Source organism: Brachyistius frenatus, unplaced genomic scaffold (genome assembly GCF_029030835.1).
Source record: "Brachyistius frenatus isolate BFR_SWC_R1_liver_20210118 unplaced genomic scaffold, ASM2903083v1 Contig_108, whole genome shotgun sequence".
Lineage (NCBI taxonomy): Eukaryota > Metazoa > Chordata > Actinopteri > Embiotocidae > Brachyistius > Brachyistius frenatus.
In genome coordinates this window covers 1,283,253-1,303,209 of record NW_027210707.1, presented here as the reverse complement: position 1 = coordinate 1,303,209, position 19,957 = coordinate 1,283,253, and the positions used below count along the sequence as shown (strand labels likewise).

Below are 19,957 nucleotides of genomic sequence, written 5' to 3'. Positions count from 1 at the left end.
GGGTGTCCGTGCTTTCAGATTAGGTAGTTCAGACGTGAGGAGCTTTAGACTTTGACCGATCTCGCCACCTAGTGTCGGACTTCAAACACTGCAGAGCAGACGGACAGGGAGGCCTTCTGCAACTTCAGGATGAGCAGGCCTGGACGTTGTTGTCTAAAGCTCAAGAGAGGCTCCACCTCAAAGGCTAGAGCGCAGGGATCTTGATTGTTTGTGTGTGTGTGTGTGTGTGTGTGTGTGTGTGTGTGTGTGTGTGTGTGTGTGTGTGTGTGTGCATGCATGTTGTGTGCGAATATGTTTGTTTGTATTTACACCTCGGGACCTCAAAGCCGGAAAAAAAAACAACACCCACTCTCTAATGCCAAACTCCCCTCCCTACATCGTTTCCCCGGCTCTCCTATATAAATATCTATTTATACACAATTCTGATAAATAAAACTGCCCTTTTCCAATAAAAATTTATTTTCAACACAAAATACTTTAAAATATCCCGCATTCAGGAGATAAAAACAAAATGCTCAACACGATACAAAAAGACAAAATAAAAATAAAGGTCCCTTCAGTAACATTACGACGCCTAAACCCCTTAAAAACATTGTGTACAGATGCTCAAACCTGACACTAAAAATCGACGTGAAACTCTGATATTAAGTAGATATTAGTTGCTCTTCCACCCACATAAACCTGTTAACTGCAAAACAAACAATACTTTTAATAAAGTCAACGTTCTGCTGCTCCGTCAAGACAAAAATAAATCACATTTTTCCACTTGCTGCCCCACTCAGACTCACTAAGTGTGTGAAGTGTACTTGTTTTTCAGTTGTTTTATATATATATATATATATTTGTAACATGTTAATACTTTTCCACACGGCAGACAAAAAACAAAGACGGGGGAATAAAGGCCATGGGAGACCAGGACCAGGACAGCATCACCCCTGTGTTGCCGCCAGAAGCATGCACCATCTGCAAGAAGGGGCTGACGTCTGCCGGGCCCCGATGTCATCTAGCTAGGGTTGGACTGGATTGGTGTTGGTCGCTATTTCAGTCAGGCTTTTGAAATTTGCTTTTTGTTTGGTTTTTTTTTGGTTGATGGTTATTTTTTATTTTTTTATTGAATTGTAATATATTTTTTTCCCACTTATGTGTTTTCCAAGCAGCCTCTTCCCGGTCAGGATCCAGGCACCACTCCGACTACGGAGAAGAAATGCTCCAAATAGCTTTAAAGTTCAGGCAAACCTGGAGAGGAGAGAACACAATGGTGAGTGAGGAAGCTGTTGTCAGGAAAACATTAGTCCTGCTGCAGATAGTTTATCTATATTTTATTTATGTTATTATCGTTTATCTTTATCTTAATTATCGTTTATCCGACATATTCAGGTTTTAATATTTCTACCTCAGACATTTCTGCCTAAAGCTCAATGTAAAGTAAAATGAACTGTGTTTTTATCTTTCCAGAATCGATGTCCAGGTTAAGCTGCCAGGGTGCTACATCAGAACTGCTTGTTGAATACAACATTCACGACCCCTTTTTTCTGTGACTGGCCTACCGTGAGGAGGCAAGAATATAAGATCTTAATTTCACTATTAAAGGTTGTATTCACATTATTGATCTCCATAAGAAGATTTCTTTTTGTTCTAAGTACATCTCAGTGTAGTTTTATATCTCCTCTTCAGCTTCTCTCTGGAGCTCTACCACTACCACTGTTTTGTGACCGCTCTGTTTCTTCTTCCTCACAAAAGGACGGGCCGTGGACCGTGCTGAATATGAGCTGTGTGCATTTCTGGAAGGACTGAGCGTTTTCAAGCTCTCTGTTTTTCATCCCAAACAGTTTTTCACTGCACCTTTCACTTGTTCTTGAAGTGCATTTTTGAGATTTTATTCTTTCACAAAATTTGTAACTAATTCTGAATAACAGTAGATTAATAGCTGGAATTCAAATAATTAGAATTCAAAATGAGTTTCAAAGTTATTATTAATGATGTTTGTGAAAATTACCAACATTCACTGAAAGTCTCTAATCAGGCTCGTCCCTGCCCCGAAGTCCTGATGAGTTCCGGGGCAGGGACGAGACTGATGAGAGACCTCAGAGTGATGACAAGGACACGTGCAAAAAAACAAAAACAAATAAAAGATTTGCTACCTTAAGGCTATGAGCTTCATATTGTAGATTTAAACAGCAAAGAACCTTGAGGAGCCGAAGGGCTTTTACAGTCGGCCACCGTCCTTGAACGGAGCCTGAATCTGTCACCGCGCCGTTCGCACTGTCGTCACAGCGAGGGTGTTATCGCCTCACCTGGGCCTGGGTTGTCAGTTCACTGCAGGGGTGCGGCCGGTGCTCCTGAGCAGTGGAAGTGCACGTTGAGCCATTTGGCGTCGCGGCGATGCCAAACGCGGGTCTCCTCCGACTGGCAGGAGCGCGGCCGTCCCTGGCTGTCGAGGTACTGCGTCAGGCGGATGTAGGCGATGCAGGCAGCATCCTCACCGATCAGATGGACGTGGGGGTTCAGGATGGTGGTGTGCACCGGTTTGCTGTTTTTACTCAGAACTAAGGGGGATAGAAATGTGCCAGTCAGCTGTGTGTAACCGATGTGTGCAGTGTGCAGCCAAGTAACCATGTTTGTGAGCATTTAGCATGTTGGAGCTGCATCATACTACATGTTGGCTGCTTCAAACAGATAGAGGGGCACACTGTTAAACCTGTGCACGTCGCTTCACATTTACATATAATGCATATATATATATATATATATACTGGTCGACAACTGATATGTATTTCTCCGCAATAATCTGTGTTAATGCAGATTTTAGAGTGCAAATTTCTTTTGCTCCAATAAATAATTACAGACTGATTTTAGACCAACTACCTGCCAGTAGATTCAAAAAGATCGAACACTACAGTAGACTGTGGAACAAATCTACCACGATGAGTAACTTACGATTCTCAAAGTAGAACTTGTGAAAGTCCATCCCCTCCACCAGGTTTCCAAGGGCCTCTGGCTCAAAAGAAGTCAGTCCAGGGTCACAGATTCTCCTGTCAGAGGAAAACACAACCATAAATAATCCTGCAGTGGAGAGTGTGAGGGACTAAAATCAGCAGAACGGACGTGTAATGAATCCAGGAAATTCTCTACACTGTAAGGTGTGTATTTCACATAAAAATCAATGAAGAGTTTCTTTGTGTTAAAGTTGACAAAATGTTTTTTAACAAGTCGCTGAAACAATGATGACTTGTACACAAATAAATGTATTTACTTACGTGTAAGCCTCAAAATCACCATTGTTGATGGCCTCAATCAGCTGCTCGGTCATCTTTATTATCTCCTGTTTACGAGCTGAAAACAGATAGAAAAGGAGGAGTAGGAGGAGGAGAAGACCAGAAGAGGTAACAGACAGTCAGGAATGATTTAAAGGTTGAACATGCACATCCCACACTCCATGCTTTCCCTCAACTTACTGCCTGACATTTGTTATTAATTCCTCACATGGGCACCGCCTCTGGCAAAAATGACAGTGACATTTGAAGTCACCCTGTACAAAACACACCACACACAGTACGTAATGCTCAAGAGTCCATGAGCCACTGAACCCCAAAAATATCTCCAAACAAACACTAAAACTAACTTTGCACACACAAGCTAACACCATCCAGTGCAGTTCTTAAAATGAATTATATTAAATTCTGTAGAAGAAGGAGCATCGTGACCAAAGTTCAGATATTAAGAGTGAGACATAAACCGTATGAAACTGTGGTACATCGTATCACAAAAGCACAAACTCCATGGATGCACTCTGAATGAACTGGAGTTTGTGCTGGGGACAGAATAATCCAGCAGAGAACCACCACACGCCAGACTTTATGGATGTTATAAATCATGTAAGCTAACATGCAGTTGCTCCAACCTTCTGCCAACAAGTGGCACAGAAAGTTAGAACAAACCCAATGAAAACCGCTTTGCACAAGCACTGCACAACCTGCCCCGACACTTACTCTGCTGCAGGTTGCTGCTACCTGCAGGGGGCGACAGAGCGGACTCCGGTTCAGGCCAGGAGCTCTGAGCCGGACTGGTCTGAGCAACAGGAACAGGAGGGCTGCTAACAGCCTCCTGATGGGGACCGGCTGCAGGCAGGCACAGTCATCCCAGTAAACACATAGCTTGTCAAATATGTTAAACTTAACGATTTATTTTACTCCAAACAAAGTATATCAAACAGTGATAGTCAGAAAATAGACTCCAGACACTCGGATGATAATTAGGAAAGGGAGCAGTAACATCAGGGTGCCAGTAGATGGCAGCACAGGAGGGAAGAGGGGAGTTGGTGCAGTAAATTGGTGGAAAGAAAGGAGAAAGGGTGACATTTTTCATTTTATCTTATTTATATACCGTCTTGTCGGCTTATAGGGTAGATTATTTTTGCTGAAGGACTGTTGTTGGGTGTAAAGAGGAAGGCCAGGGCGGAAAAGTCAGAGCGAAGAGTTGAATCAGGTAAACTGCTGCCAACTTACAGGTGGGCGGTGGGCAATGAGGAGACGGGGCCGGGGTCTGTTCCTCAATGGTGCTGCACTGTGTTAACCCTGCACTGTCTGTACTAGTGGACTCACCGGCAGCCACTGTCCTCATCCCAAGACAAACACACAGATGCACACGGACAGGAAGCCTGAGAAAACGTTCCTCCAACATATTAGGAATTTATAAAGTGCAGTCATTTGTCAGAGGCACATGGAGATCAGAAGCCTGTTGCAGCAGCTTTGTGTAAGCTCAGACAGTTTGAAATAAGCATTAGAGTTGAACAATTCATCAAAAAACGGACCGACAGAGGAGGAGGAACAGCCTCGTAACAGCACTGTAAGATCAAGTGCTGGTAAATCCATGGACTGCTGCCTGAAGTAACAGGATTAACTCTTTTCTGGAACGGTGCAGGATGCTCTGTCCTACTTCAATCATCTGGAAAACTTTAAAGGGTCATCCTGAGCTGAAGACGGCCAATTAAAGGCTTAAGGTGGCTTGTGATGCTGGCATGCAGACACTCCAACCAATGTGGTAAAGGTATCTACATATGGTCACTATCAGTCACTCTCTTAGGTTCTACCATTTTCTTTATCAATCAACTAATTGTTTTGTCCCCATGTAAACCAAGCAGGACAAAACCTAAATATATTTTCTGTGCTATCACAGAAAAACCTGGAATACCAGCATTTTTTTTTTTTTAAATATAGGAGCTGTAAGCAGTGAACTACTGAAACAACTGATCGAAAAAAATAATAATTGAAGTTGAGTCATTTTCTATCAAGTGAAAAGCTGATGAATTAAGTAATAGTTTCAGCTCTGCTTTTCACACATTAAACTCACCTAAATAATCCAACTGAACTTTGTTGACATGCTTATCTTACAGTTTGCTGATCGGCTTCATTAGACAATCACTAAAGGACGTTACTGGATTATCCCCTGGTTCTCAGTGGACCACATATGTACAAGTTTAAGACTGGAAATACTCCGTCCTGTGAATTGACAAACCCCTTTTGGAAAGGTGAGTATAAAGAAGTTAAAACACTTGAACAGGATGGACAAAGCAGCTGTGACCTGCACTTTGGTTACAAAGCTCCTCAAATAAGCAAAGCACCATCTATTCATCAGTTTTTACAGGAGATGTAAACAGAGATAACATCAAAAGTGTATTATCCAGGATAGCAGTGTCTGTTTCAACACCTCCACATGCACTGCGCTGCGCTGTGTTTAGATGTCACTTTTATCTCTCTGGTGATGCTCATCCAACTGCAACAGGCACTGGATCTTCAAGCCTCCGCCACCCTGACTGAAGCTCTTTGTTGTGGAACAACAGAGTTGACAGTTGCCCGAAACATTTACCCAGCAGACATGCATCAATATAAAGCGATGAATAGATGTTTTGTCATGTTTATACATCTGATCTGGAGAAGATATACAGTGAATAAAAAGAGGCATGCAGAGTAGGTGAAAGTTGGACAAGTACCTTTCCTACCTTTCATCTCCTCCTCTTCTGTGTTGTTGCAGCTCTCTGTGGAGCCCTGTCCAACAGAAAGGGTTGCGACAAAGAGATTGTCGGACAGAGAGGGAGTGTGCGGAAAGAGAACAGTTGGGGGAGAAGAGAAAAAAACAAGACAAAATATATATATATTTTTATTTGTAACTGAGACAGGCTTGGGAAGCTTTGGACACTTAAAGACACACAGACAACCTGACGGACAGATGGACGGGTGGATGCCTCCCTCCCAGGAGCACAAACCAGCCAAGACAGCAGCGAGGGGAAGCGCAAAGAGCCACAAAGCAAGAATGTGTGTGAGCACGTTGCAATTGTTCAGCTAATTAATCAGGAATTAGTGTAGGAGTGTATGTTAGTGTGCAACTGCTCCTCGAGAGGAAGCATGTCTGTGTGGCAAAGTGAGAAAAGTGTCAGTTTAAGGAACAATAGTGTAACAGCACTGGCATTTAGATATCTAGTCACACTAGTATTTTGCAAGCTTGTATAAAATGACAGTGCAAGCAGAGCAGCAATTTTTTCCTACTTTTGTAAAAAGTTGTATATGAATGTTGAAGATTGTAGTTTTCAGGGTGCATGTGCCGCTGTAGGATTTTCTCTTTCATATAAATTTTAAATTTGCCATAATCTCAAAGGGTGGCATTTAGCAGTAATTAATCTGAGTAGAACCAGCCCCATCAGTCAAAATCAAGTGCTGACGTCTGAGAAAAACATTTAACCTGGATCAAGTTTTGACCAGTCAACAAATCTGGGTGAACTGTCATCTTAAAAAGGTATTTTTAATTAAATGCATTTAAATTACCAAAAAGTGAGATAAAGTAAAATGAAATTAAATGAAAAATTTTTTTTTCATATATTTTGAATTTGTTTAAATCTTAGATTTCAATAGCCAAGTTCTTCTGTTTCCTGGATAGGCAGTATGCAACCTGAAATGAAGTGGTAGATTGTTGTTATGGTTGTTTTAACAGTAATGTTTGAGGACAGATTGAGAGAAAATCCTCCACAGGTTCTCCACATGTGTTAGTAGTAGCTGGTGGCTGGAGGTTGGAGGAGGAGTGGCTTACCTTGGTGCCGTCAGCTGGGTTGTGTACGACAGTTGTCTGGGCTTCCTGGGGGGAGGTAGGAGACACTTTACCATGCAGGGAGGGGATGGATGGCTGGGTGGGTGGTGGTGGTGGTGGGGGGGGGGGGGGGCACCAGGGAATAACGACATATTCCACCACGACAAACATACAAAACGGACGCGTGGTGCGCACACCAAAGACGAAGCACAGTAGCAACAGAACAGAAGCTGCGGAGCATTTATGGTGATTAACTGTAGATGTCAGGGCGCTCAGTGTCAGTCCGTTCCCCATTCACCAGCACTGCGGCCTACAGGATCGTTTCAGAGTCTCCAAAATGAACGAAAACCAGGCTTGAACACAGTTAAACACGTATTCACCAGGCAGGGACGTGACTGAGGAGGAGGCTTTTGCAGTGTGTGCATGGAAGTGCGGGCGCAGATGTCATGGTGCATTCATGTCACCTGGATGTATTTGCAGTTTCAACATATTGCAGTTTGAATCAACATCAAAGTGAAAGTTACAGCTGAGAAGCTCTGATTTATCCAACTTGATGCCAACACATTGATAGAATAGTAACCTTGGGTAGCAAGCACTCTCAAACCACAAAGGATTCTCAATAATATGGACACCATTTACCGTTTTATCACTTGTGCTTTGTAAACGCACCACAAGACTAACATCTTCCTCCTTTTATAGAGAATAACTATTCATTATCAGGCCCCACTGAAATATGTCGGCACTATGAAACAAAATTGTAACCAATAATCTTGACATTTGTTTGGTTTGTTTTTGGGAGTGCTGCTATCCCAGTTGATAAAATGTTGTCAATCTAGCAGAGCCCCTGAATAGTGCACTGTCGCTAAAGTTTCTCATTCACAGTCACTAAAAAAATGATTTATAGTCCCTAAACAAATCATCTGCGATTTCCTTCTGCGACCTTGGGCTGAAATTGTCAATAAAGACACTGTGTCATTTATCAGTTTATTTAACAATTTCATCATCAGTCAGAATAAAGAAAATCAGCACATGCGTGTTTGTGTAACCACTCCTCATCCTCAGCCTCGACCCTGCCACCGAGACATTCAGCGCAAAGCAACTCAAGGGCTCCAAGTACCGCATAGTTTTGTCAAACAAGCCCACAGTTTCCTGGTTTCGTCAGTCAGTCACTCTCTCCTGATCTCGATCAACGCTGGAACCAACCTGAGAACATGCAGCCCCTTCAGTTACATATGGGATGATGGAGATTTTTTAAATCTGGCAAGTAACGTTGGGGCATTTTAAATCTTTACTGCAGACAGGGGAGAGATGCTCAGTTGCATTTGCTAGTGTGCAGAACTCTTAACATGTAAATAAAATTGTAACATTAAAAACTTTCTTGGAGATTCAAATGAGAAGACGGACACCACTGCCATGTCATGTCTGTACGGTAAATTTGAAGCCATCGCAAGCAGCCGGTTAGCTAAACCTACCACAAGTACTGAACACTGAGGGAAAGGCGCTAGTTTACGAAGAAAATCTGCCTCCAGCATCCCTAAAGCTCACCGATTAACACGCAATATCTCTTTATTCTCTACAAAAACCTGGAGTATAAAAGTGACACACTGAGGTTTTGCAGGACTCAATTTGGCAGAACAGTGACTCCAATGAGCTAATCAGAGGGCTTAGAAATGATGGTACGTGGATTTTGTTACTCAGCTGTTTTCCCCTGCCTCCAGTCTTATGCTAAGCTAAGCTAATCGCCTTCTGGCACAAGTTTAGCATTTTGAATATAAGAGTGGTGTTACTCCTCTCATCTTGCAGTCTCCAAATTTCCTGAAACTAATAATTATTCTTTAAAACCGTTGGAACAATGTTTTATATATATATATCCAGTAACTTGTATAAATATAGTCACTTCCATGGCTGTTCTATCAGACTGGATTAACAGCTATTCAATCATTTTATAGATTTAGCCACATTTTCTGTAGACAGCTGTAAGAGCATCATTTTCATTAAGTATCTTAATCACTTCAGTTGTTAAAACTCACATTTCAATGACATGGTCTCACTGGGTGAACTGTCTCCGGTCATTTTACACAGGACGGACTTGAACTAACTGGTGAAAGGAAGGTTTGGCTTTCATTAAGATTTTGTTTGCATGTTTAAGCTGCCATATTTTCCACATTTTGAACCTGGGGCAAGTCTCACTCAAGCGCCACTGTATGTTTTATACATATGGCTATTTATTGTCACATATATGAACATGGGGGCTGCATCCTCCTGCAATTCTGATCTGTCACTCGTCCACTCGACCTCCTGTTTTACCCAGAAGTCCTCATCGTTTACCATCGACATATTGCAGAGCAATTTGTAAAAGGAAATTGTTTTGATGTAGCAGAGGTTCAAGCTCTGCTTTCCAAGAAATTGCAACCATCAACAAAGCTCAGGTGACACAGTTGAACGCACAAAGGAGTCACCAGGATGCGGCTGGGCAGAACTTGATTGAAGTGTCTGCTGTTGTACCACAAAATGAAAGTCATTTGTCTACCTGTCAGTGTTGTGCACCATTTTATATATATATATATATATATATGAGTGTGTCCACAGGAGATATGGGTAAAACACGGGCCGGGAGTGACACTCAAATGCACAGACCAGTCGTTCAATTTTAAAGTCGTCAAATTCACTGCCAACATCACAATTTGTGTTCAAACCAGAAGCAAAGAGGCAGAGGGTGATAGATGAGACCGGACCAAGTACAGAAAAATGTTTACTTAACATGGGATGTGACAAAAACATAAGGACACAGGAGTAAACATTAAAAAGATGGAAACAGCGAAATGATGCCATAAAAAGCAATGTGAGAGAAACCAAATAGAGATGAGGTACCATTGGTGCTGAAGATGACATGCTGCTGTCTTTGGTGCTGCTGCTGCTTACTACACTGTTTTTACTGTTGTTTCCCTGCGACTGGGGCAAAGAAACACAACACAGAGTGACTCCCTCTGCTCCCGCCGGGTCTAAACCATAAACCCTCCGATGGGAATTGCAGGTGGAAAACAGGAATAGCGCCATTACACGGCCAATATAAATAATCCACATACTGTAGGTGAGTAGGATTTAAAGCTGCACACTTGTGAGTGGGGTGCATGTGCAGGACTTAAATGCTTAACACATTGATCTGAATATCTGTATCAACCTTCTCAATCTCACTGCCTTATACATTTTAAATAGCTTTTTTTTTTTTTTTTTTTTTTTGCTGTATTCTTATGTCTGTTGTAGCTTAAAAATTAAATACTGAATCCATAACAGGACCCTTTTTTTGCTCATCAGAAACAGATGAAGGTGATAGTGTGAGCGTAGACACTTTCTACCACCTTTAAGTGACATGACTAGTTTTTTGTCTCCATTATAAAACAGTGTGTCTGCAAAAAATGTCTAACATGTTTGCAGACATTGTACAATAATAAAAGAAGGAAAAAAATAGAGAGCAGTTAGTCAGCGCATGCATTTTTTAAAACAATAAACAGACTGGATGTTTCAAAAGTTGTTGTTTCTTTTCCAGAAAAAGGTAAATCAGCATTTGCTGCGGTAAAAAAAAGAAATTTTACGTTCGCATCTAAAACAAGTTCTGGCAATTGGTGGCCAATTTCTGGCAGCAACAAAGGCAAAATATATCATAAAATAAGTTTATTATGGTTACCAGTCCAGGTCTGTGCATGCAGTGAAAGGCCTTGATGAAAGGATTTGACCTAATTGTGGAGAGCGGTGTGTGTGTGTGTGTGTGTGTGTGTGTGTGTGTGTGTGTGTGTGTGTGTGTGTGTGTGTGTGTGTGTGTGTGTGTGTGTGTGTGTGTGTGTGTGTGTGTGTGTGTGTGTGTGTGTGTGTGTGTGTGTGTGTGTGGAGGTTTGTACTGTATGTTGTCATTCCTCACCAAAGACAATACTCAGGTTTATTTTACCCGCAAAACTACTTTAGCATTATTGTAACTGCTTACGTCACCCAATGTTTTATTGCTTTTACAGATTTTTTTTAAACTGAACCATCCAACGTTGGCTCGTTGGATGGAAGAAAAACTTGCATTTCAGACTGAATCAAAATCTTAATGGTCCCCTGCAGAGCTTATTCATAATATAGTTTTCTCAATTAACATCTGATGAGCTATATATGCCGTTACGTTTTTTTATTGTCAAATTCATTGACTGCACTGAACATCATGAGAAATGTGATCTTGTATTGAGTCAGAATATTTTGGCCTCTAATGCTTCAGTGTTTTTTCATCTGTACTTTAAGAGTCTCCAAATTTAATGAAAGTTAGAATCCTATTAATTTTTGTATTACTTTCTTACTCAAACACGTATTTTGATGCTGTTTTGTTTTGAAGCCTGAGAGCTGCAGTTGTGTTTCAGCTGTATAACAAAAGTGCAGTTTGTATCGTAGCTGCAGATTATAGCTGGAATGTGTGACGTGAACAAGAAAACAAGAGTTTGAGCTGAATTCTTCCTTCAGCCTCAGGCTAACTGGACAGAGAGCAGAATGCAAATATTCCCACAGGAAAGTTAAGAGGTGTGGATGAATGGGTTGGGTCAGTGAAAGGTTAAGAGCAAAGTGCTGGGGAGGTTTCGGGTGTTTTTTTGCTACAAATCTGAGATGAGCAAACACCCTAGTGTGACTTTAAACAGTATTCTGGCAGTCTCCACGGCCGACTAAGAACATCTAACAGAAAAACTCATGTGCAACACTGGCATCAACAGTTCTCCCATCTTTTACTGTATTTCAGGGCTGGTTATGAAATGTTTTCAATTAATGAGAAATGTTTGAACCCTGAGGATGGAGAAATACAGTATATTACAATGATATTACCCACAATCATTAAAATCCATAAGCACTGTAAAGCCACTATTGTTAGGTCTTGTAATTTAAAAATAAAATAAAAAGTTTAATCTGAAAAAATTATAAAAACCCTTCTGGTAACTAAAGTATTGGATAGATACCCAAATGTTCCTATACTGTAATTTTAACAAGAGTTTTTTTTTTTTTTTTTTGAACAAGTAATGAACAATATACAAGTTCTACTTTGAAAATGCATTGAAGTAAATGTGCAACGAACCAAAAACATCAACAGACCAAATTCCTGAAGAATACTGAAACAAATGTTTGTTTTCTACTTGATTACTTTCTACAAAAATCCCTTCTAGGTCTGAACTATCTCTATTTCAGTGGTGAAGATTATCTGCAGGTGACCAAGACAGCTGTTTTATTTAAGGGGGAATGGGAAAGCAGAATTCACTCAAATGAAAAATAATGAGGGTACAATAAATATGTTAAAAAAAAAAAAAATAAAAAAAAGGGAAGATGGTTGAATATCGATGTTTGCAGTGATTAAAATGTCCCTCACTCCTGTGATGGTCTGGGATGAGGCAAAAAGTCCTGATCTTGTCCATGGGCAGTTTAGTCAGAGTGTGTATGTGTGTTATTTGTCAGGAGTTTATATGGTTTTGGTGGCGCTTATGGTAGAAGGGGATGCAGGGATGTTAGATGAAGTTGGGAAACGACATCTAGAGTACCTTTGCTCGAAATAATAAAAAAAGGGGGGGGGGGGACTGTAGGGGAAAAATACTTGAAAAGGAGAGAGACAAAGAATGAAAAACGAACGAAAACGACAGAGCCGATCTCACCATCAAACAAACACTCGAGCTGGACTTCCTTTTCTGACAGACAGCAATGGAAAGGAGGAGGAAAAAATAAGGGGTCATCAGGAAACAAGGAACTAATTGAAACAGCAAAAAAGTGAAGCTGCCAGAATGATCCCGAAAGAGAGAGGAAAAACAAAACGGCTGCAAAAAGCTTAAACAGGAACAAATACGAGACAAAGGAATGCCGAGAAGGCTTCGTAAGAAAAAGAGTCAGCTGCAAAAAATATGGGGAGTTAATTTGTAAAGAAGAACCGAAAGAGTTAAATCATTGGTTGTGCAGTTTAGTTGTAGAATGTTTTAATGTTTTGAAGGGGATTTAGTTATTGTTTAGGTTACTGTATGTAATTGGAATTTTGTTTTGGCCCTTGTTGGTCGTGGCGCTTCACTGCATGCATTGACGCTGACTGTTGATCAAAGCAAAATTGCTACGAGCCAAAGAAAAAAGATGGTGGTAAAAAAAAAAAAAAAAGGCTTATTGCTGTTTATTATGTCCCTTAGTTTCACTTTAATCTGAAATCTGTGTAACCTTTAACTGTGAAGTCATAAACATGATCAAGCACCTACTTTATCTTTAAAATGAATCCTTTACCCTAAACCAGAAAAATCCTTAAATCACATTTAACAGCCCTTAGAAAAACGAAATATCGAGCACCAGAGCACAAAGGTAATCTAATTTAAAGGACATACTGCTTTTCCTTAAACTCATAATATCACAGATACATGTTATTAAGACAGTAGTTAGGGTGACAGATTGAAAGGGAGATAACAGAAGATAGGAAGATTAAGTAAGACAGGAGCGTCAATAAAACCCTCATGGGTCAGAGAACTTACCTTCACACCGTCCGACTTTTTGTTTAGTAAGGTTTTGCATGCTGAAAGAAAGTAAGAGAAGATGGTGAGGACGCAGTCTGAGAAGCGTTTGTCTAACAAATAGAGGAGTGATCGAGATCACACAGTCAGCAGGCCAAACTAAAAAGGTAGGCCAAAAGAGGTGTATCAGGTCGAGTAAACCTGATTTCACATCAACATTTAACAGCAGAACTGTTGTATGAACGACAATCCCACCAAAAAGTATATTTTCTGCATCACTGAGGAAAATCAGGTAAAACAAAAGGACTGTTTAAAGGAATATTTGACATTAATACAGAAATAGAAATCTGAAATTGAAAAGTGAGCATGGAGAATGAACTTTCTATTTATTTTTTTTGCATTTTTACTACATTATCTTTTAATATAAACTTTTTGAGCGGCTCAATTTCCTTCGTTGATGTTTCTATGGAACATGTATGCCAAGACAAGAAATATCTAAAAAAAAAACTAAAAACAATTGAAAATAAAAATGAGCGAATTTTAAAATTTGGATATTAAGTGAAAATTGTAAGTAATTATTTATAACATGGCAAGTCATACAGTTACCCCAAAAAAATTAGATAGTCAAATTCATAAAATAGTGAAATGTCAGAATTGTAACAAAATTATGTTAGTAGGTAAAAATTATACACACAAAAAAAAGCTGACTTACCGTAAGTACTTTAATTACACATAACTGTGTCTGTTTGTAATATCTACAATTTTTTTCCCTTTTTTTCCGCAAAACCATTTGAGGATTTAGAGGCATTATTGCTTAGTTGACCCAAAAATACAAGTAATAATAATTAGGACTTTTATCTTTAATCTTTTCAAGTTATGTTTTTACCATTTTTTGTCTATTTATCCTGCAATTTAAAATTTAAGCTAATTTAATTTTAGTTCGGGTATTACGTTTAATTTTCATTTGATCAAATTTCCCTTTCCATTAACTTCTTTTGAACAACTATTACTCAGTGTGTATCTGTGGTTGTAGAGCAATAAATGAGTTAACATTTCTATTTGAATATTCTTTTTGGGTGAAATCATCCTTCATACAGTCAAGCAATTAAAATAATCAACATTAAAAAGCAGGTAAAACAAATAAATTTGAAAAAAAAAACACTAACATCAGTTCCAGCTCAGTGTCAAAAAGTGCAGAACACAGTTCTGCAGTACTACTATAAAAAGATACACAGATCCTGGTTCAGTGTTTAATCTGCAGACAACCTTCCTCCTTTCTGAAGGCTTTCAGGGAGAAAATATGAATGAAAGAATAACTAACTAATGAATGAAATGGATGGGTGAATGAGCTACTTCTAGAACCTATGAAGTGCTACTATCCAAAATCGCCTTGTTGAAATCAGGAAAATTTAGTTTATTTGATTACAGCTAATGAATGTCAACTTCAGCAATACTGCTGGAACAACTTTGTAAAAAGTGTCTGGAAACTTTGGACTCCACCGACTACAATAAGTTCATTTAAAATGGTTGATATTGATATAGATTTTTCCTGCTTAAATAAAGGTTTAAAAAAGAAAGTTAAGTGAAACTGACTGTTAGCCACACTGACATAATGTCAGTGTGCATGAATCGGGAAAAACCTGACCATAAGCAGACTTAAATAGAAATAACACCAACACACAACTAACAGGAAACTCACTAAAAACAGTCACATGCATACAGACACAAACACTTACTAAAAATAAACACACATATATTTGTCTGATGTTCCAATGATCTACCCTTACCTTCCATTTATAAAGAAGGAAGGAGGGCAATGAGGAAGGCAAGAAAACAGTAACGTATTTAATATCTGCATCTGAACTGAAAACTGCAGATGACAACTGCAGGAACAAACACCTGTCAGGCTTCTACTGCGTCTTCAAAGGCATTCTTAAATCATTTTCACAGAGGTGATGGGGATTCATGCGGTGATGGTGGCTCATCAACATGTTTGGCATGCAGCAACAAAGTCTTCATCTTAAACAGTGCGGAGGAGTGCATTCCCAACCGTTATGAAACTGAGATCCAGGTCGACATCTGAGCAAATTCAGGACCAATTTCTTCCCCTTTACCAAGGCCAAGTGTCCTGAATCACCACACTCAAAAGTGGCGCTTAAAGCCATAAAACCGAGACATGCGTACAGGTTTTCAGACAATGAAAAGTGGGCATGCTTGTTGCATTATTGGTTATTGTTGCGAATAACCATAGGTACAAATATTCTCACCAATACACAAAAAAGTCCTTGAACAGATCGACTGATTGGAACTCCATCAGAATTAAGGATTTAATTACGTACAAAACTATTACATGCAAATCTATTGGATGAAATGTTATTTATTTATTTATTTTTTTACTTTCTAAAATCTCTTTTTTTCTTTTGGTCTCGTACGTTTTTTTTTAAACCTCAAACATTGGTTTCAGAAAGTGACACAAATTGGTATTTACTGATTATACGTATGAACACTGTCTGAAGCACACCGACGCCTTCCGTAATTTTTTTGTGTTTTTGTATGTTCACACAAAACCAACAGGGCAAGCAGAAGAGAGGAAACACAGAAAAATAGTTCACACAGGACACTGTGCCTTCTGGTTATCCAGCTTCCCATGCAGGTTGGCATACTGCACTGTACTGTACGCTCATAAACATGCTTGGCTGGCTGTTAGTGCCAGAGCCATGCGGAGGGAAGGTTGCAGCGAGCACAGGCAGGCATTGACTGTAGATACAAACCAATTTAAAAAAAGCAAAACTGGGAATGTTACTGAGGTTGAATGCTGGAATATTGTATTGTATTTGTGATATAAAAGGTTAAATGGTTTTGATGCAGAGGAAAAGACCTACAACAGTTGTGTTAATGCAGAGATGCGTAAGCAGAGCTTTGCTCGGTGGCAGCCGTTGTAGTTGGAAAGAGGTCAGAGGGTCATGCTGGTTGTCAGTTAAATGGCTGTTGTGTTCGACACAGGGAATTAAACAGCCAGTCCTGGAGAGGAGGTCTGTTCATTAGAGCATCAAGAAGCGCAGCAGTACTGAAAGGTCATGAGAGCTGAGCCTCATCTGTGGTTGCCTTTTATATGTTTGTGTGTTTGTGTAAGATGCCCCAGTGCAATGATGACCATTTAAAAGTGGTCCATCAGTGTGCAGACAGCAGGTTGGGGGGGGGTGGGGGAGGGGTTCAAGCAGCCCAGGCCACATGCCAATAGCCTGAGTACGAAGTTGGCAGTGCCCGACTCCAACACCCCCTCCAGCAAACGTACCTTCCTGTGCCATTGCGGCCGTGCTGGTGGTAGCGGCAGGGCTGGTATGCTGCCGTCCCACTATTGGACAGAGAGGGATACAGTGTGGCACCGGAGGTGGGACAAGAGCCTCACTAAAGTCTGACAGCCTTTTTCGTTCAAATTTTTTAAGGATATAATCTCTTTTAGAAAGAAACGACAAAACATGAGGGATTCGGATCAAGACTGCAGATCCAGTGTCACCAGAAGAGCTGCTCACCAGACATTTAATTTTAAAGACAAGATTTCCTGTAATACCTAGTGAACCTGTAGCTGGAAAATCTTCATGGCACTAAAATACCTGCAAGTCAAAATATTGATCACATTTCCATGGACGTAACTCGGTTATGTTCAAAAGCAATTCAGAGGTATGGCCCGTCTGCTTTCTTCAGTCTTGACCTGGAGGCAGTAATTGGCCGTATTCCACGGGGATGGCCTTGCTTCCATTAAAGACTATAAACACAGGCCCAATAGCATTAACGCATTAGCTTGCAAACCCATCGTCCAGCCCAGAAATTGGGAGGTCCACCCAAGCCAAACTCTGACGAGCGAAATCAAAACTTTATGGTTAAAGGAAGAAGTTCACAGACTGGAGGTAGAGTAGCACAACAACACTGATTTGATCAGACACATCAGATTAGGACAAACTGATTACCTACTAAACGTATACAATTTTAAACTATGTGCCAAAACTCACCTGAAAAGTTCCTGGACACCAGCATCGTTGTGAGGATAGCTCCCTACAGACAAGGACAAAAAAAGAATAATTAAGCATTACGATCATTACAAGGATATGTGTTACGTGTGTGTGTGTGTGCCTTTAACTGTCCTCACTCACTTTAAGTTTCCTCCTGGCATTGAACTTGCGCAGACATTCCACAGTCTCTTGACGGTGCATCATGGAGGCCACGGTGGAGCGTTGCTGTACGTAGAGAGGAAACAACATTAGAAATAAACCCAACTTCAGTGTAGTCCCCTTTGAATGTGGACGAGAAGGCACAGCTGTCACTCCTATTGTCCGATTCTAAATAATGTACAGGATGGAGGCAAAGAACTCTAGGTATTGTCCTTTTTCTTCACCAAAGTCCATTATTCTTCATGTTAGGACAATATAGTATTGTGCCCACACAGTTCTTTTCAACTAGTGGGAGTTAGCTTCAGTGTTGCCAAATGTTTTTTGAAGCTCTTAAATGCAGTCAAGTGTAACAGAAAAGAACAAATATCTTTGAATGGGTTTTATTTGATCCAAAAGTAGAAAAAAGATACTCTGGTATCTGAAGTCGGTGTGTGCATAGTTTTAAAACTCGGCTATGGGACCGAATTGTGTTCTTGTTTTAAACAGCTGCATCAAAACTGCGTAACATATTTTACAATGTAACTCTGGGAGTGTGTTTAAGAGCTTCTACTCATGGTGTCCTGCCAAGTTATTAAGTCAATGTATGACTGCTTAATAAAGTAAAAACAGACAATAATGTGGCAATATTTTCCCAAAGCTGGTATGAACAGCCACTCCAGTGTTTTACATGCTGGACACGATTTCTCTTGATGTGAAAACCAAAGAAGAAGACAAGTGTGACTTACGCAGACCCAGGGATGCTTGATGGCCTGGTCGGCGGTGATTCTTTTGGCAGGGTTAATCGTTAACATCTGATTGATCAGATTCTTGGCCTCGGGGGTCACTGTGTCCCACTCTGGAGAAGGAAACTGAAAGAGGAAGAATGTACATACATACTATGACTGAAAAACTGGTTCATAACACATGCATGTGCACAAATAGGGAGGATGTAGCCGATAGTCACGCTTCTGGAGCAGATTTACGACAGGTTTTGAGCTTGTATTCATCACCACACATTTAACATGCTAGAGCGGCACTGTCTGTGTTCTGGGGAGTGTGGACATGTCAACAGAGGTTGGTTATGTACTCCATAATCTCTACCTCTGAAGATCAGAGAAATATGCATTACATAAGGATTTGTAGATGACAGTTTATTATAAATTGTTTTTATTAACGAACACAACATTTGATAACTAAGCGATTCGTAGACCGGGAGTTTTGGTTTGTGTTAATTAAACATGACTATTAAACCATCTGTAAAATCACTTGAAAATGAACTTTTCTTTCTTTCATGAAGTCATTTACAAGCGTTTGACTGACATTACCACAGTATAACATCCATAACTCTCACTCTGTCTCTTCTGAATGGCTTGTGAATAATTGTGCTTCTTTGATTCATCTTCTTGTACCACATCATCTCTATTTGAACTTTGTATGAACGTGTTTAATGCTTCTTAATGTATTCATATTTATGCTAAAGTTTTTTTTAATCATAATGTCAGATTACCACGACAATGCATGGATGCTAAGAGAAAGTTGTGACGAGAGCTCCTCAAGTGTATTAGCTTCATCATTGCTATATTGTTCTTTTTTTTCTATAAGATATTTAACTTTCTTTTATTTTGCTTTGGAACATAAATCATATGGGAAATTGAGAAACTATTTATCTACATTCGATGGGCCATTTCGATGATATGACAGTAGTGGAGTTTCCAAAGTCAGTGTGGTCTCTCCTGGTCATTCACATCCGCCGCCCTCATCCCTCCAACCAAGTGCCAGTAAACATGTTTACAACTAAAAATCAAGGCAAGCTGTCAACGGACATTCACTTAAAACATTAAAGTATCAGCTGTCAATTACTGACAAAAAGAAAAAAATGATATGCAAAGTATCTGCATGACAAAGATGATATTCAAGAAGTGCACAATATTACAAGTGCTTGTCACAGTCACTTCATCTCATTGCTCTTATTATGCACATTCATTAAATGTGGCTGCTTCCATTTATGGAAATTAATAGGGGTGATAAATTCCTATCTCCCAGAGGACTATGACAAGATCTGATAAATAAGCCTATTGCTCTCTCGTAGTATATCCCTTCTTTTTTCAGCAAAATGAAAATTATCCAATAACAAGCAGCAAGCAATTAAAAACTAAAATTAAATTTCTAAATTACTTGCACAACAGAATTCAGGGTGTGTTATTTGACGCGACTTGAAGAGAGGGTGTCCTGCAGGGCTCGTCT

At 40.0% G+C, this 19,957-nt stretch overlaps 1 protein-coding gene across 32 annotated transcripts in view; it reads right to left on the bottom strand.

The window, feature by feature from the left end:
* Positions 1–1,093: 1,093 nt before the first annotated feature.
* The window catches only part of camk2g2 (calcium/calmodulin-dependent protein kinase (CaM kinase) II gamma 2), a 58,597-nt gene continuing 39,733 nt past the window's right edge, over positions 1,094–19,957 (bottom strand). Inside the window, exons 10-23 of one of the 32 annotated variants that reach the window (XM_069712223.1) lie at positions 18,460–18,582; positions 17,717–17,800; positions 17,576–17,618; positions 16,861–16,920; positions 13,587–13,627; positions 12,738–12,770; positions 9,949–10,029; positions 7,081–7,125; positions 5,990–6,044; positions 4,506–4,610; positions 3,258–3,333; positions 2,938–3,032; positions 2,295–2,546; positions 1,094–1,236 (exon numbers count right to left, since the gene is read on the bottom strand). In XM_069712223.1, coding sequence (XP_069568324.1) covers positions 2,314–2,546; positions 2,938–3,032; positions 3,258–3,333; positions 4,506–4,610; positions 5,990–6,044; positions 7,081–7,125; positions 9,949–10,029; positions 12,738–12,770; positions 13,587–13,627; positions 16,861–16,920; positions 17,576–17,618; positions 17,717–17,800; positions 18,460–18,582 — 1,074 coding nt within the window. In that variant the 3' untranslated portion in view covers positions 1,094–1,236; positions 2,295–2,313. The remainder of the gene's footprint in view (positions 1,237–2,294; positions 2,547–2,937; positions 3,033–3,257; positions 3,334–4,505; positions 4,611–5,989; positions 6,045–7,080; positions 7,126–9,948; positions 10,030–12,737; positions 12,771–13,586; positions 13,628–16,860; positions 16,921–17,575; positions 17,619–17,716; positions 17,801–18,459; positions 18,583–19,957) is intronic. The other 31 variants (XM_069712226.1, XM_069712232.1, XM_069712233.1 and 28 more) reach the window with 31 other exon arrangements.